At 51.3% G+C, this 15,730-nt stretch overlaps 1 protein-coding gene and 1 long non-coding RNA gene across 2 annotated transcripts in view; one reads left to right on the top strand and one right to left on the bottom strand.

The window, feature by feature from the left end:
• Window positions 1-774: 774 nt before the first annotated feature.
• Window positions 775-14,731, bottom strand: LOC116658625. The gene is made up of 3 exons (XR_004313841.1): window positions 14,609-14,731; window positions 10,560-10,565; window positions 775-784 (listed from the first exon to the last, which is right to left on the bottom strand). It is a non-coding gene; the product is annotated as an uncharacterized LOC116658625 (long non-coding RNA).
• CACNA1E (calcium voltage-gated channel subunit alpha1 E) overlaps window positions 5,050-15,730 on the top strand; it is a 345,678-nt gene continuing 334,997 nt past the window's right edge. The window contains 1 exon segment of the mRNA XM_032463593.1: window positions 5,050-5,471. Within this exon segment, the coding sequence (XP_032319484.1) occupies window positions 5,059-5,471 (413 nt within the window). The 5' untranslated portion in view covers window positions 5,050-5,058.

Raw genomic sequence — 15,730 nt, 5'->3', positions numbered from 1 at the left:
GACGTCGTGATCATTCTACATTTGAAGCCATGTTTTTGCCTTGGGTCTTAATTTACATTCAAAACGCACTAGCCTGTCAAACTGCTGCTGGACATTAGCCCATCCTTGAATGTCACCATAACAACGCAGACATGTGGAGAGGAATATGGGATGGGCAAAAGCTGACGCCAGCCTGCGGGGGATGGAGTTTTGCAGGGAGTTGGGGTAGGTCAAGGAACTCATCCTGGATGTTTCTTGGCACCTTCATTTCATGGTGTAGCCTGAAAATGGGTGAAAGGGACACTGGCCTACCTACGGGGCCTTTAACATCCTAATGCATCTGGGGCATTACTTCTTACCAACTTAGCACCACCTCTCAGGACGAGACACTGCTTTCAGGACAGTGTTTCTCAAGACATGATTCCTGGGGGTGGAGGAGGTGCGGTGGTGCTTATTATATATGCAGATTCCTGAGCCCACCCAAGATCTGTTGCATGAGACTCTCTGGTGGGGTTGGGGGCATTCCAGGGATCTGCACTTTAAAACCAGCAATGTAGATGCTTCTGATGTACACTGAAGCTTGAGAACCACAGCCTAGCTGGTCATGGCAAATGAAATAATCCAGCTTTCACTCCTCTTCTGTGGTATGGGAGCAAGGTGGCTCAGATGAGAATCCCTAGATGAATACTTACTACTAGGCCAGGAATGTTCCTCTCTGAGCAGGTGGGTGAGGGGAGGAGCAGGGTCATTCCCTGCCTTCCCTTTTGCTGGGCAGGAAGCACATTGACTGTATCAGTTCTCTTCCCTAGAGCATCATTTTTAGAAAAGAACTGAGTGGTATCTCAGTTGTGTAGTATCTTATTTTAAAAAGTGTTTCCCTCTTGTGATTTTTCATTTCTGACAGTTGGGAATTGGGACCCTCCTGCCTTCTTCTAGGGCAGACAGAGGGCACAGGGCCAGCTCAGGGACACCTGTGTGCCCACTGCTCACCTTCCAGTACCCACCAGTCCCAGTTCTATCCACCGTCTCCCAACCTGTGCCACTTGCTGGTGTGCGCAATGGAGACCTTTTTTTTTTTCTGAAATCAACTCTGTCAGGGTATAAAGGCAGTACATTCACAACAGCATGAGCTTTGCTGACTTCCTGGTGTACCCATTTCTCAGAATGTGGCTGGAAGAGGCACATGTTCTGGAAGAGTCAGAAAGTGAGGGGTAGGAGTGGGCTTGGCTTGAGCCCAAAGAGAGGAAGATGCATGTCTTCACCATGGCGGACTCACCTGCTGGGCCTCAGAGGCACTGATAGGCCAAGGGGATGCATGAGCCATTATTTCTAAAACAATCAAAAACAGATGAGTAAAATTCAAACTCCTGATAGGATATAAAGGGAAAGATGGTGCAAGGAGCATAACGTTCCTTTGTGCAGGGAGATCTCAACTTCGGCTCTGGAAGAGGGAGGGGAGAGGGTTTCAGAGGCAGGCAGAAGTGTGATCACTGGCTCAGGCATCTTTGGCAGTGCAGGGTGCTTGGGACAGGAGTGGAAAGGAGAGACCTTATCCTGCTACCCCATGTGGCCTGACAAGCCAGGGAGGAGTTTTTAATGGAGCTGTTGGGTTGCAGATGTGTCCTCTTCCTCCTCAGGGCCCCCAGTGCATTAGCCAGATGAAGCAACAAATAAGAAGAGAGTTGAGTGGAAAGCAAGAGTTAGAGAAATAAGACAGGTGCCCTTGGAGCTTTCATGAGCTCATTCTTGGGCCAGTATCTCAGAGCAGCCGGGCCTGTTTCCTTCTCCTGGGGACTGGGGGTGGGACCACGGGCAGCAGCTTTGCCCTCGGGAAGCTTCTCCCTGGGTGTGTCCACCCTTGATTCTGCTTTGTGGCTCACCGTACCTTCTTTTTTGCCTGTTGCTCTGTAGAACCTGCTCCCGTGGGCACAGACTGAGTGACAGTGACGGTGTCCAAGAGATGCAGTTGAAAGGGCAAAGTTTACAAAAGTGTATAAATAAAGTTTTATCAGAACACAGTCACACTCATTTACATATTGTCTAGCTGCTGGCATGCTACAACAGCAGGATTTGAGTAGTTGCAACAAAGACTGCATGGCCTGTGACATCTGAAATATTTACTCTCTGGTCCTTTACAGAAAAAGTGGGCCTGTCCGTCTGGACGTAGAGATCTTGCACTGGCAATAAACGCTTAGCCCTGAAGCGACTCTCTGGCCAGCGTGGTCACGTGACCCTGCTCAACCACGGGGGCCAGGAAGTGCGTCCTACTCTACACTTCCAGGAGGGGGACAACCAGAATAGTTGGCCAACAGTACCAGTGACCACCACAGCGTCCTACTGTGTGTTGAACTCAGTACTAGGTGCTGGGTATAGAAAGAGAAGACAAAACCCCTGAACTCAAGGTACTCAAGGAACACCAAGATTTGAGGGCTGGGGGTGAAGCTCAGTATAGAGTAGATTCATGTGTCCTTCCCTGGAAGACGTAGACTCCGTCTTGTCTCAGTCGCCTGAGATGGAAGGCGTTCTCTCAGTTTGATGACAGGCAGACCTGGGGACTGGCCAGCTTGGCAGGCAGCGGGGGCGACAGATTCTCCTGATGAACATTTATATCAATAATAGAAGGGTTGTTTAACAGGAATTCTTAAAGGAAAGATGAGATAATTTCATGTTTTGATATTCGTAAAATTGATTCCATTGCAGCGGGAGTGCTGCAGTGCATATTTTTGCTGCTGTAATTTTGGCAAAGATGTGATTCAAATTGGCAAAGTGTCTGGGAAGGGGAAATCCAGTAAAGAGGGAGAGGGAGGGGTAGGCCTGGAAGTGGAGGCAAGGAGCCAGGTCCTGGTGGCCTGGTGATGGCTGGGAGGGTGGCCCGCCCTGGAGGGTCCCCAAGGAAAAGGAGGCTGCAGGCGACAGAACGCAAGACTGCTTGGGTTTCTGACGGGGCTGAAGCCTGCGGAGGGAGTGGGAGGGGTGCGTGCATGTGTGTGGTGAGGGAGAGACATTTAAACATCGTAGGAATGGAGGATAAATTTAAAATCCATCAAGCAGAGTTGAGACAGAATGACAACGTGAGGAATATGAATCACTCTTTCGAGGGACCCACCCAACTGCTGGCAGGACTTGAAGTGTATTTTCTCCTTCACTTCTCTCCACCAAGCTTGCCCTGGACCCTTTACCTCCCCTGCCCTTGCCCCCTTTAGTGGCTGAGTATCTAGCGCTCAATGGCACATCCCCAGCGCCCGCAGCCCAGCATCACTGAGGCATTGGGTGTGGTGCTGGCAGGGCTGGGACGACCAGTCCAGATGCTGAAAATTCAGGAAGAGACGTATGAGGAAGATACCTAAGTGCCTACTCTCCAGGGAAGTCAGGGTTTATTTAATGTTCACATCAGGCTTTATCACTTATGTACTAAGATCATCCTGCCTTTTTCTTTTCCGCCAGCTTCCTTGGTGCAATGAGGAGGGGGCTCAGGAGGCATCTGTGGATTCTGTTACACATGGTAGAGGAAGCGTGATCAGAATTGTGGGAAAAAACTGAGTTAGGGTTTGAAACCTGAGCCCTCTCCCAGCTCTGCATTTTATCAGTAGTGTGACCCTGGACAAGTCTCTCTGCCTCTCTGGACTTCAGCCCCCCTCACCTGTAAAATGATACGGCTAAACCTTTAGGATTCCTGCCCATTTTAATATTCTTTGTTTTTGTGATTTGCGATTTGACCTGCAGTCCAGATCAGGGAAGGCGGGGGCGGGGTCTAGAGGGCAGCATTCTGGGAAGATGCCCAGCACAGGCTCCTTCCAGTGTAGAGCAAATGGCACTTTTTGGAGCCACGGTGGCATATGTGTGCCACTTGTGGTCAGGAGGGGCGTGGCTTGGAATGTGGGTGGGTAGGAGGCTGGGAATTCAGGTGTTGGCCTCTTGGCTGGGAGGGAGACAGTAGTAGAGATCTGGGAAGGTGGTAAGACCAAGTTCTCTCAAGTCAGGACTCTCCCCCAGACCTCAGACTGGATATGGGAACTCTTTCTGATTCCGTCCGGTTCTGTAAATCCTGTCTGTACATGCTCTTCCTTTTGTCTTTAATCCTCTCCCTTTCCTCATCCAGCAAGCTCTGTTTAAACCCAGCCTCAAGGTTGTTTCCTCCGCAAAGCACCACCCCCAACATCCCCAAGTGGGCCCAGGTGCCCCTCCTATGAGCTCACATAACACTCAGGCTCACCTCAGTCATCGTGCATCGTGTTGTGAGGTCACATCCATGCTCTGCCTATTTCTCCCACAAGGAGGATGTGGACTAAATCCAGCTCATCTTGGTGTGCCCAGTGCCTGGCACGTGGTAAGCCCTCAGTCAGTGTTGATTGAATGAGTCTGTCAAGCTGCAGATCCGGCCACATCCTCCTTGGCGTGGAAAAGGAAAACCAGGCTCAAGGGAGCCAGTGAGGCATCTGATTCCACACACGCTCCCGAGCCTGTGGCGGATGTGAATAAGGAAAGGAGGAGGAAATCGATGTGGGGGACCCGGTTCTCAGGAATAGCCTGCCTGTGGCTGGTTCTTTGGGAGAGAGTGTGACAGTTAGGGCAGCAGGTGGTGTGAAGGACCTCCACAGAGGAGCTGGGACACTGGGGAGAGGGTTAGGGGGATGCTTTCACCATAAAAGGGAGAGAATAGCCAGCTAGCTGTGGAGGTCGGGGCAGAGAAGGACAGCCTGGGTGTCCTCCTCTCCTCAAAGCTGCACCCTGGGACATCGATCACGGTTGTGTGTGATTATTTCCTTCACCTCTGTCCTCTGCACTAGACTGAAGTTCCTGGAGCGAAAATCAAGTCCACGTTGTTTAACGCTGGATACCCAGCACCTGGCACCCAGCCTGGTCCACAGTGGATGCTCCTGAGTTCTACGATCATTTACTGAGTTCCTACTGTGGGCCAGTTTCTGGGCTGGGCGGGAAGCCTTGCCCGGGAGGACAACGTCATTAACCTCTTTCTCTTCTCTGTCTTCCTCGTGCCCACCCCTACTCTCCCTGCCCTCCCACCCCTCATCTCTCACCTACCTCCCCCCGGCAGAGCAATGTTCTGTGATGGTGCCCGAGATGCGTGGACTGAGCCCAGGCCGCAGGCTGCCCGAGCCCGCCCTCTGTCCGGCTGCAGGCGGGAGCCCTGAGGCCAGGGCCGCGGGCCGCCGCCGCCGCCACGTCCTGGCCCTGCCCGAGGAGGAGGCATGGCGGCCCCAGCACTGCGCCCTGCTCGAGGCCGACGCCTCGGACGAGGCGGGGATGCTGCCGGCCTCCCCGCGCGCCGCCGCCGCCAGCGGCTTCGACAACTTCTTCCCGGTGCAGGAGGGCGAGGGCCCGGGCTGGGAGGGCGGCTCCAGCCCCTTCCTCCCGATCAGCCCCGAGGTGATGAAGCGGCGGCGAGGGGGTCTCATCGACCAGCGCGACATCATCAAGGCCCACGAGGCGCACAAGATGCAGAGCACCCCGCAGGCGCGGCGCAAGGAGTGGGAGTGAGTACCCGGCGGGGGCGGGGCGCGCGGGGCCCGGCCAGGCCGCGTGGTAAGGGAGAACTGGGGCGGTGTGGGGTCGGCGTCTGGGGTCCCGCTGGGAAGGATGCGCCCAGCAAGGCAAATGCATCTGCTTCTGCTGCCACCAAAGAGGGGATTGACTCTCGGAGTGAGATCCCTGCGGTCAGCCCCCATGCATCTCACTAACCAGCTGTAGGCTGCATGGAACCTCACTGAGGTCTAAGGCTGTCCTCCCAAGCACACCTAATTTACTAAGGGCCTGTGCAGAAAGCACAGGGTCTGATTCACACCCTGAGCTTCCAAGGAAAGAGGAGCTCTATGAAAGCATGGAACGTCTATCTCACCTTTCCCTCCAGAATTGCTGCTGACCCTCCTCTTTCTAGTATCACCCTTGAGGGAATGATTACATTTGGGGCAACTCTTCAGTGGATGGAAGAGATTGACCAAGATCTGAGCCCCTCCTTCCCCACTATGACTTTATTTCTGATCTTTCTGTGTAGAACAAAAGGATTTATGTTCTGTCTTGAGCCATCTTTCCTCTGAGTCCTGCTTATTGAGAACTTGGGCTTTTATTCCTAGGAGTCATAAATTAAAGGAAGATAGGATTTCATTTAATTCTCAGTCGCCCTGGATTTGCACCATACTCAAGGACTCTGATTGTCTTCTGGATGCCAGTGTTGACTCTGCATGTCTGCGTGTCCTGTGGTCTGTTTGTCTGTCTCTCCTCTTGCCTGAGACCCTTGAGTTGTTAGATGTCATCAAGGGCAAAGAGACGAGCAGCAGGTGTTTCTCAATGATGCTGGTCATGGTGGAATTTACCTACCTGGACATCCTGGATGGTGCATACAGGAGTGGGTTAGCTGATCTCTGGTGGTCTTTTCCTATGGATGTTAATATGTCAGTTATTGATTCAGTGAGCCCTGACTTGTGCCAGGCTCCTGGGATTCAGAGAGGAGTTGGGCTCCCAGTACTCAACAAACCTTCTCTCCTGTTGATCGTTTCCCAACGCTGTTAGTCTTCAAAACCTTACACAGCTCTACGTACCAGCAACATTCTAAACACCTTACCTATACTAACTCATGTTAAAACTTATCATTATTACTATGAGGTAATATTTATTGTCCACATTTAACCCATGAGGCACAGGGAAGTTAAGTGACTTTCCCAAGGTCCCTCTGATAATTATTGCATTGTAAGGGTGATGTGATATTGGTTAGTGATTTGTACCCTGGAAGTCTGGTTCTAGAATCCATGCTTCTAACTGCAGTGGCACAGTGCCTCATCTAGTTCCCAAGTACTTAACTTTTAATCTCACCTGCCCACTGGGATGCCACAGCAGGGGCGCTGGCTTCGGGGCTGACAGAGTTGGGCCTGATTTCCAGGGTGACCTCACTCGTGCTAAGTTATCTCATCGTGGCTTCAAAAAACGAGTGAGAGGAAGTAGATGGCCATTTGAATACCGTGCAACTTGTTGGCATTTCTTCATGTTCAGAAGTATTGCATTTTTATGCACCTCTTTCTTGTTTTAAGAGGATGCCGAACAGCTTGAAGGCAGAGACAAGCTTGCACATTCTTCGTGTCACTCAGTGCTGTCACATGCCCTAACTCAAGAATCCCTACAATGCTCACTGAAATACTAGCTTCACCATGGCTCGCAATGTGTGACTAACTCTTAGGTCTTTCTCTAAGTTAAACTTTTGCTAGTTGGAGGATGAGGTGGCAGTGGGGATGGTGGGAGACTGTACTTTCACCAGGGCAGGTCCATGAAGCGGTGGAACAGGGCAGACACACCAATAGCATGGGGGATGTGTCAACCTTTAAGAGTAGCTGTAGAGTAGGAGCCCACAAAGGAGGTGAGAAAGGGTGGCCAGGGCGGTAGGAGGAAAGCCAGAGAGTTCAGGGACCAAAAAGCAAAAAGCAGAGTGTGTTCAGAAGGGAGGCGTCGTTTGTGTAGGATGCTGCTGAGAGGTCCTATAAAATGAGGATGGAGAAGGAACCACTGGTTTTGGCAATATGGAAGTGACTTTAATGGGAGTGGTGTCAGTATGGTGATGGGGCTGGGTCCCCAATGGAGTGGGTTGAAGAGAAAGTGGGAGGTGATGGAGACCGTGACATTGCCCCACCCGCTCTGCTCCCCAACACTCCCAGCCTCATCGCTGCAGTCTGCTCAGAGATCTCCGTGGTCAGTATCACCAGGCCCTTTTCCTCACCACAGACTCCCTCCCCACGTGACTCTGTGCATGGCTTCGTCTGACCCACTTCCCACTCCTCCCCGGCTTCCCAAACCCTGAGAATGCACTGTCTAGGACTCATGGTCTGTCATCAGCAAGGTCCTTCTCTGGACATCCCCTTTACCTCCTGTTCCAGCTGGACCCTGCCTCTCCCCTAAGATTCTGCCTGATCTGCAGCTGTCTCATGTGGTGACTGTCCTCTCCCCGACACTGGCATGCACTCTTGAGCCTGGAGGTGGGGTCTATGCCCACTGGCTCCTCACTGTTGCTTCCAGACCATTATTCCTCTTGCCTGTCCTAACATGCCAGGTGGCGATGCCATCAGGCATTGCCATCTACTTCTTCCTGCTGCAGCCATCTACGGACTCCCAAGGCCACTGCCCTTCATCCCAGGCAGATTTTAGCTCTTGGTTTACTGCCTCTCTCCCCATCTCTTCTCCTGCCTGCAGTTCTTGTTTACTGCCGTATCCACTTAGATGACCCTTCCTGCACCCTGGTCTCGTGGTTCCTTAACCTCTTCTCCCAGATAATGTTGCCTCCATGCTCTGACTGAGACCGCATTTCCTTGGCCAGTCTGGACCATGTCATAATTGCACTGCTTCACAGTCTGTTTCCAGCTTCCCACTGGCTGACCACCACCTCTTTTCTGCCCAGTTCACTCTTTCCGGTGCTCAAATCCGTATTTTTTCATCTTGCCAGCATCCAGAAGACACTGATCATGACACTTAGTCACGGCTTCTTCCCCAACTGTATTCTCCCTTCCTGTCTTATAAAATTAAATTCCACTGAAAGCACCGAAAATACTTTCTGGAGCAGAATGGTGACGTTTCTCTTGAGGTCTCCTCTTGCCCCTCAGCTCTTTCTCCTGCCAGCTTCTAGGATGGAGCCCATCAGCAGCTGAGGGCCAGGGTGCTGGAGGCCCCCCAGCTTGGTCAACAGCCTTTTTCACGCTTCACCATCGTTTTACTCACTTCCTTGTTTTCACCCTCAACTTCCTTGCCCCTCCGGTGCTCCATTATACTGGTTTGGCAGAACTCCGGCTCTGCTTAAATCCTGCTGGCCACCTCTTCTTCCCCTGCACTGGGGCAGCTGAACGTCGCTAGAGCAGAACTCACAGCAGTGCTCACTCTCCTGTAAATTTGTGACCCCCACCTCCAGTGCCCCGCTTTGTCCTGCCTGGAAACTACAATTTTCCCCTTTTCATCCACCCTCACACACTTTTAAAGATTATTTCACACACCTTTCCCTTAATTCTCAAAACCCCAGCATCTCCTGCCAGCCTAATCCTACCTCATGACCGCAGTTGTCTTCCTACTTCACCGGGAGCTTAGCAGCAAGTGAAGAGGTTTGCGTGAGCTCCCGCCTGCACTGGCCACCCACTGCGTCTGGACCCCTGTTCCAGGCCCTTCCTCCTGTTTCTGTGGCCTGACCTCTCATCACGCTCCACGTGGAGGGCTGATGTACATGGAGAGTGTGATGTGCCTCTTTGTCTATACGCTGTCTCTAGTTTTTCTCCCGCAGTTCCCCCGGAACCCATTCCAATCAGGCCTTTGCCTAGTGCGAGATTCTTTGTGTCTGTCTTCTCTGACGTGTTGGCAGCAGAAGCAGCTGCATTTCCTCACTGTCACCCTCTCCTGAAACTCTTTTCTCGTCCCACCTGATCAGTCACCCCTCAGTCTCTTTGGCTATTTCCTCTTCCTTTTCCCAATCCCTAAACATAGGATGGCCCAGGGCTCAGTCCCCACCCCTGTTCTGTTCTCACCAACACTCACTTCCTGTTGGTCTCATCCAGCCCCAGACCCTTGGTCACCGTAATATGCTGGTGACTTCTATCTCCAGCCAAGGCCCCTTCCCTGAATTTTAAATGCTACCCACGAAGTCAGCATTTTCCCTTGTATGTCCCTAGGCATCTCAAGCACAGTATGTCTAACAGCAAAATATCAGCTTTTCCTCAAGCCTGCTGCTCCTGTGGCCTTTCCTGCCTCAGTAAATGGAATCTCCATTCTTTCTGTTGCTGGGGCCAGGAACGTTGGAATCACCCTGATTTCTCTCACACTGACACCCAGTTCTTGCCAATTCCTGTCGGCTTTCCCTTCACAGTGTAGCAGATCACACTATCTTCCCAGTCAAAGCCACCTTTTATGTTAATTTTTTATTGCATAAACACTTATCTGGTCCTTACTAGATATCCCACTGTTCTAAACACTTTAATTCATTTAATCCTTGTAACAATACAGTGAGGCTGGTACTATTTTTATTGTCTGATTCACAGTTGAGCCACAGAAAGTTTGAGTAACATACCCAAGAGGGTGATTGCAACCACCTCTTAAACTGGCCTCTGTGCTACAGCCATCCCCGCCACTGTGGTTAGGGGTCCTTTTTAAATTTTTCTTTAAAGAAAGATTTACAGAGGAGTTGAAAGAGTGCATAGAGTCTCCATGAAAGAATCTTCAGAAACATATCACATCAGTTCTCTGTTTGGAAGCCTCTAGTGACCTCTCACCTCTCACAGAACAAAACCCAGCCTTTAGCACCATCTACAAGGTTCTGTGTGACCTTCCACCTCAACCTTGACTTTGACCTCTCCCTCATAGATGCACAGGCGTCTTTGACTTTATCTCTTCATCTTTCCCCTAGTCATCTGCTTCAGCGGCGCTGGCCCAGGGCCAGCCCTCAAACCCACCTTACCGCAGGGCCCTCGCCTTTGCTGTTCCCTCTGCCTAGAGTGCCCTTCCCCCCAGATCTGCATGCCTCCTCCCTCACTTCACTGAGGTCTCTGCTCCGAGAGACCTTCCTGATCACCCTCTGTACAGTAGCCTCCCCTCCGCCCCCGCACCACGATCACCTTCTCTCTTTACTGTGCTTTATTTTGTATCATATCCTTTACTACCATTTCCCCAACACACACAGGTGCACACACACACACACACACACAGACACATACTTTGTGTGTGTATATGTTTGTCTTCCTGGACTGAAATGTAAGCTTCTTGAAAGCAGGGACTTTCTCTTATTTTCAGGGTATAGAACAGTGCCTCATACATAGTTGGCTCACAATAAGCATTCATCGAATGACTGCTGAAATGAGTGTACTGAGGGGAACTGATAGCTATTCCAATCAGCTAGTTTCTAGGGAAAGAGGCGGCTGAGTTCTCTGGGTCACCTGTGCAGTTGTGCAGGTTGCTGACTGCACAAAGCCTTCTAATTGAACAATCAGCAGAGGAAGTAGGGAGTCTGTTCTCTGCCCTCCTTCAGGGCTGTTCAGGACCTGTGTCTACTGTGCACCTTGGAGAGATGGATCCTTCTCTCTTCTGTCTCCTGCATTCTGGCTTCTCCTGACTTAATGTTCTATAGACAGGATCCTCCTGGCACTAGGACAGGGCAGCCTGATCCTCTCTCAGGGCATGATTTGCTGCAGTAGGAAATCAGGAAGGATTCTCTGTTGGTGGTGGCCCTGCCAGCTTCCTGCTCCTCCCTCAGCTCCAGCCCCTCCCTAAGCCCTGTCCACCGCCCACACAGCTGACAGCCCACAGCACACACCACCAGCTTTACAAATCCTGCCTCCTTGGCACTGACTCAGGACTCTGGTGATGCACGAAGCAGACGAGAGACCAGCCTGGAAGGTTTCCAGCATTTTTTTGCCTTTGCCTGGGTGAGCAAATGCAGTTAGCGGAAGGAGTCAGGAGGGGAGGGTCTCCCCAAGTAAAGGGTCCCCATCTTCCTGTGGACAGACTGTAGGTAGTTTGGATGGAGCAGATTTTCTTGTGCAGAATGTTATTTCCCAAAGAACCTATTAAAAGGTTTCCTCAGGCCCAGGATACAGGTTGTGAGACCTTTGGGTTAACACTAAGTATTCCGTGTGAACTAAGTTTTGTAGCTCTAGTGAGTGCACATGAAACCGTGTTTTACTGATGCTATAATAGAACTACCTCCAGCTTACAAAATGTTTTCACATACACTATCTCACGTGAGCCTCACTGTGACCCTGTGAACTAGCTACTGTTTTTCATAATTGACAGAAGACAAAAATGAGCCACAAAGTTAGAGGTGGTGCTAAGTCAAAAAGCCCAAGCCTTAATTACGACGGCCACTATCTCTTGAGCACTGGTTATGTGCAAGGTGCTTGGCATGTGTTATTTATTCTAATGGAAATCATAGATACTGTTGTAAAGAAGAGAAACATTTCATATGGGACTATTATTGCATATGGATTTGGAAGGAAGGAAATTATGTGTAACTTTAGAGTCTGTGTAGGTTGGTACAACTTAAAGAGGGAAGCAGTCTTTCCGTAATCATAGTGCTTATCACACTGTATTGTAATTGCCTGTTTACATGTCTGTATCCCCCACTAGACTGCAGAGTGGAGAAATCTGTCCGATTCTCATTGTGTCTCCATCACGTAATACAGTGCCCGGCACATAATAGACTTGTACTGGACATTGGCAAAATGAAAGGGGGAAAAAAAAGATGTGATTCGACATACTAGGGAGCTCAGGTTTGATGGGATTATGTTAGCTGTCCAGAATCACAGCTAATGAGGATTCACACCAGGCCCTCTGACTTCAACGCCTATCTTGTCCCACGGAGGCATCCTGCCCACTTGCGTATCCCCCGCAGTGACTGCACAACACAAGCAAATGACAGGAGCCCAATTCAGACTAGTTGGGTTGATTCTTGTAATGTTACTTGTAAACTGTGGGGCCTGGGGCTGGTTGTAACTTCTCTGCATTTTCAGAGCAGAGGAGAGCAGTAACACTGACCTTGGCGATCTGTTGTAAATTTGGACCACATTTATTATGTCACATATGCTGGTGTGGGTCCTCAAAACGCTGGTGAGCACCAGGGTTATCCTGAGCCTTTCCTCTGCCCACCCAGTCTCCCTGGGCGACCTCAGCCAGGTCCACGGACGTACAGATGACTCCCGAGTGTGGATTTCTTGACTCTTGAAGCCAAGGCTGGCCTGGAGTCTTCACAGTGTGGTCTAATCAGCGTCGAACCCTTGACATGGCCGAAACGGAACTCCTGATCCTCTCGTGACCCAGCCTGCCCCTCAGCCCTCCCCATCTCCGTGAGTGGCACCACGTCTACGTGGTTGCTGGAGCCCCAAATCCTGTGATCCTTTGTTTCTCTCCTTCCCTGTTCTCCCACTTCCAACGGGTCAGCAAGCCCTGTCAACACATCTCCCAAATACATCCCAACTCTGAGCGCTTCTCCATGCCCACGGCTACCAGTCTCTTCCGTACCACTGTCACTTGGACCATTGCAATGGCCTCCCCATTGGCCTCTCTCCCTCATGTTTGCTTCTCTGTAATCAGGAATGTATCTGTTCACCCATCAGACAGGGACATTTTAAAAAGATGCAAACCAAACCATGGTTCTGTGACGTAACTTCCCTTTGTACTCAGAGTAAAATCTGAGCCCCTTTCTCGGGCTCATGGAGCCCCACACAACCTGGTCTTTGGGTGGCTTCTGGCCCCATCTGTACAACTCCCTCCCTTCCTCTCTATAGTCTCGCCCACCTGCCTCCTTTCAGGCCAGACCTATGCCTGCTTATGTCTCTGCCCTGGCTCCTCCCTCTGCCTGGAGTGTTCTTTCTCCAGAACTTAACAAGGTTGGTCCATTCTTGTCATGTTGACCTCAGCTAAAATGATACCTGCTCAGAGAGGTTGCCCTTCACCACCTAGTCTAAAAGAGACATCTGGTGACTCTGGGTCACATCACGCCCCACAGCTGACTGCCTTCCCCCACAAGTGCCACACATCCTTGTCTGCTGCGCAGCTGCAGTGCTGGGAGTGATACCTGACACCCAGGCTCCTAGTGAGTATCTGTGAGTGAATGAATGCTCAGCAAACAGTCGATATGGTTGTAATTATGCTCTGATGCTCACCCGGCCTCTGACAGCCCCCAGACATGTTGTTGAATCTAGTCCAGGGGCTCTGAGTCTAGACTGGGGTCAGCCCCCTGGTGAGGAGCCTCGCAGGCTGTGAAAACCCAGGTTGGTTAAGTTGCAGGTCGTTTGGGCATTGTCCGCCTTCACACCTTTGTTTGATCCCCACTGAACCATGTATTATTCAACCTTGGGAAAGATATTCAACCTTTCTGAGCTTCATTTTCCTTCTTTGCTGGATTGCGGGTGAGCACAATGACCTCTCTAAATCCTGAAGAGCATGGAAGGCCTTAGTCCCGTGTTTGCTGTTTTTCCCCTAATGTCGGGTTCCTCACCCTCAGGAGCCATCCCTTGCCATCCTATGAACAGAGGGCATAGAGGTTTGTTGAAGTCTTTGGCGCAGAGGGTGCAGTCAGGGTTGGGGCCAGCTGTATACGTCAGTGGACCCCAGCAGCTCTCAGGTGATGAAATGAGGAAACGCACAGTGCCCGGCACGTGGTGGAGAGTCAGTGCATAGCAGGCATTTGATCATCATCGCCATCATCATCACCGTCTGGTCCGGCTGCCTCACTGACAGACGAGGAAAGTGGGGCCCTGAGGGCTGGGTGACTGCTGGGACCTTACATGAGCCAGTCTGCTGATGGTCAGACTGGTGGGCTGTGGTGAGTGAAGAGGCCTGGTGGGCCCAGCCCTGTACATCTTCCCCACTTCTTTCCTCACCTGCAGCCGTGCTCTCCTGGGAGGCAGGGCTGGGGCAGCCAGACTGGGAGAGACGGTAACTCCAACACCCACCAACATTCTCACCAGCTTTCATACCACACTCAACGTCCGTGACAGATTCTGTGAAAAAACAACCAACCAACAAAGATGTCTCAACCTTGAGGCTTTCTGGTCGAGTTTTTAAGCCCATTGGGCCAATTTTTCTCTGAACTCTTCAAAGGCAGCTAACCCCATGCAGAAGGAGTTGGACTCAGTGGGGACATCATTCCATATGCTGCCACTTGCTGGCAAAATCAGGCCTCATCTGGGTTGGTTCTTATAATACTGGAAATCTGTAGGCATACCATTTCCAAAAAGGCACTGGGGGCAGAATTTGTTCAGCTGATTTGAAGTGCTTTGTTGAATGATCCGATATCTTAATACAATTGAAATTAGTGTGCTTTGAGGAGGGGCAGGAAGGCCTTAGGTCACTACACTCCCCACCCCTCCCTACTGCCTCTGACAGGGCTGATTTACTCCTGTAGGGGACTAGCTTTGCCCTGCAGACACCTGAGCACGCAGCCCTTCGGAGTCCCCTTGCTCAAAGAGGAGGCATTTCAGGCTCTTAGGACTGAGTATAAGAGACTCACAGAAACCAGAACGTATGCCAGCAGGACCCAGCCATCGCGAGCCTACCACACGCTGTGTTATGTCACTAGCCAGCCACACATTTGGAAACCACAAGCCAAGTGGGGACCTACTGCATTCCTTCTTGGAATTCTGAGCAGCATGGGAGGTCCCCCTCGAACTGACACCATTCTGGTGACTCCTGGAGACTGGCTTTATAGCTGGGCCCTTTGGAGGGACTTCAGCACACATCCTTGAATTTTATTTTATTGTTTTTACCTGTCCTCCAGGGATTAAAAAAAAAAGTCTCTTTCTAGGTCTGTTCTCTAGTGACTTTCCTTTCCCTACATTTTTTTTCTTCTTCAACCTTCCAGCAGCTCTAGAAAAGCTTCCCTTAGAGAACAGGCGGTGAGGGTACCGTGTGGGGAGCGTGAGCAGTAGGGGTCCCCGTGCAGACACCCCGTCCCTCGAGCAGCGCCTGGTGACCCTCACCCCTCACAACCTCTGCTCCTTCGCGGAAGCCACTGGAGACCCTGCGGGAAAGCAGAATTTGTCGCCTTCTCCAGACACTAGGTGGGGTCAGGTGATTCTCCGTTGTCCTGGTTCATCCCTTCGAGGCCACGCCAGGAAGGAGGAGGCAGGGGAGAAGAGTATGTGACCCTGCAGCCCAGCCCTCAGTCAGGTGCCCCAGGTGTCCGTCCAGTCCGTCTGGGCTTCCCTTTGTGGCGCCATCAGAGTCTTGTCAATTTTAAGCCAGTTTCTCTTCCCTGCTACTCCTCCCCACCACCCCGCCAGCA

Source organism: Camelus ferus, chromosome 21 (genome assembly GCF_009834535.1).
Source record: "Camelus ferus isolate YT-003-E chromosome 21, BCGSAC_Cfer_1.0, whole genome shotgun sequence".
Taxonomy (NCBI): Eukaryota; Metazoa; Chordata; class Mammalia; order Artiodactyla; family Camelidae; genus Camelus; species Camelus ferus.
This window is presented reverse-complemented; position numbering and strand designations above follow the sequence as displayed.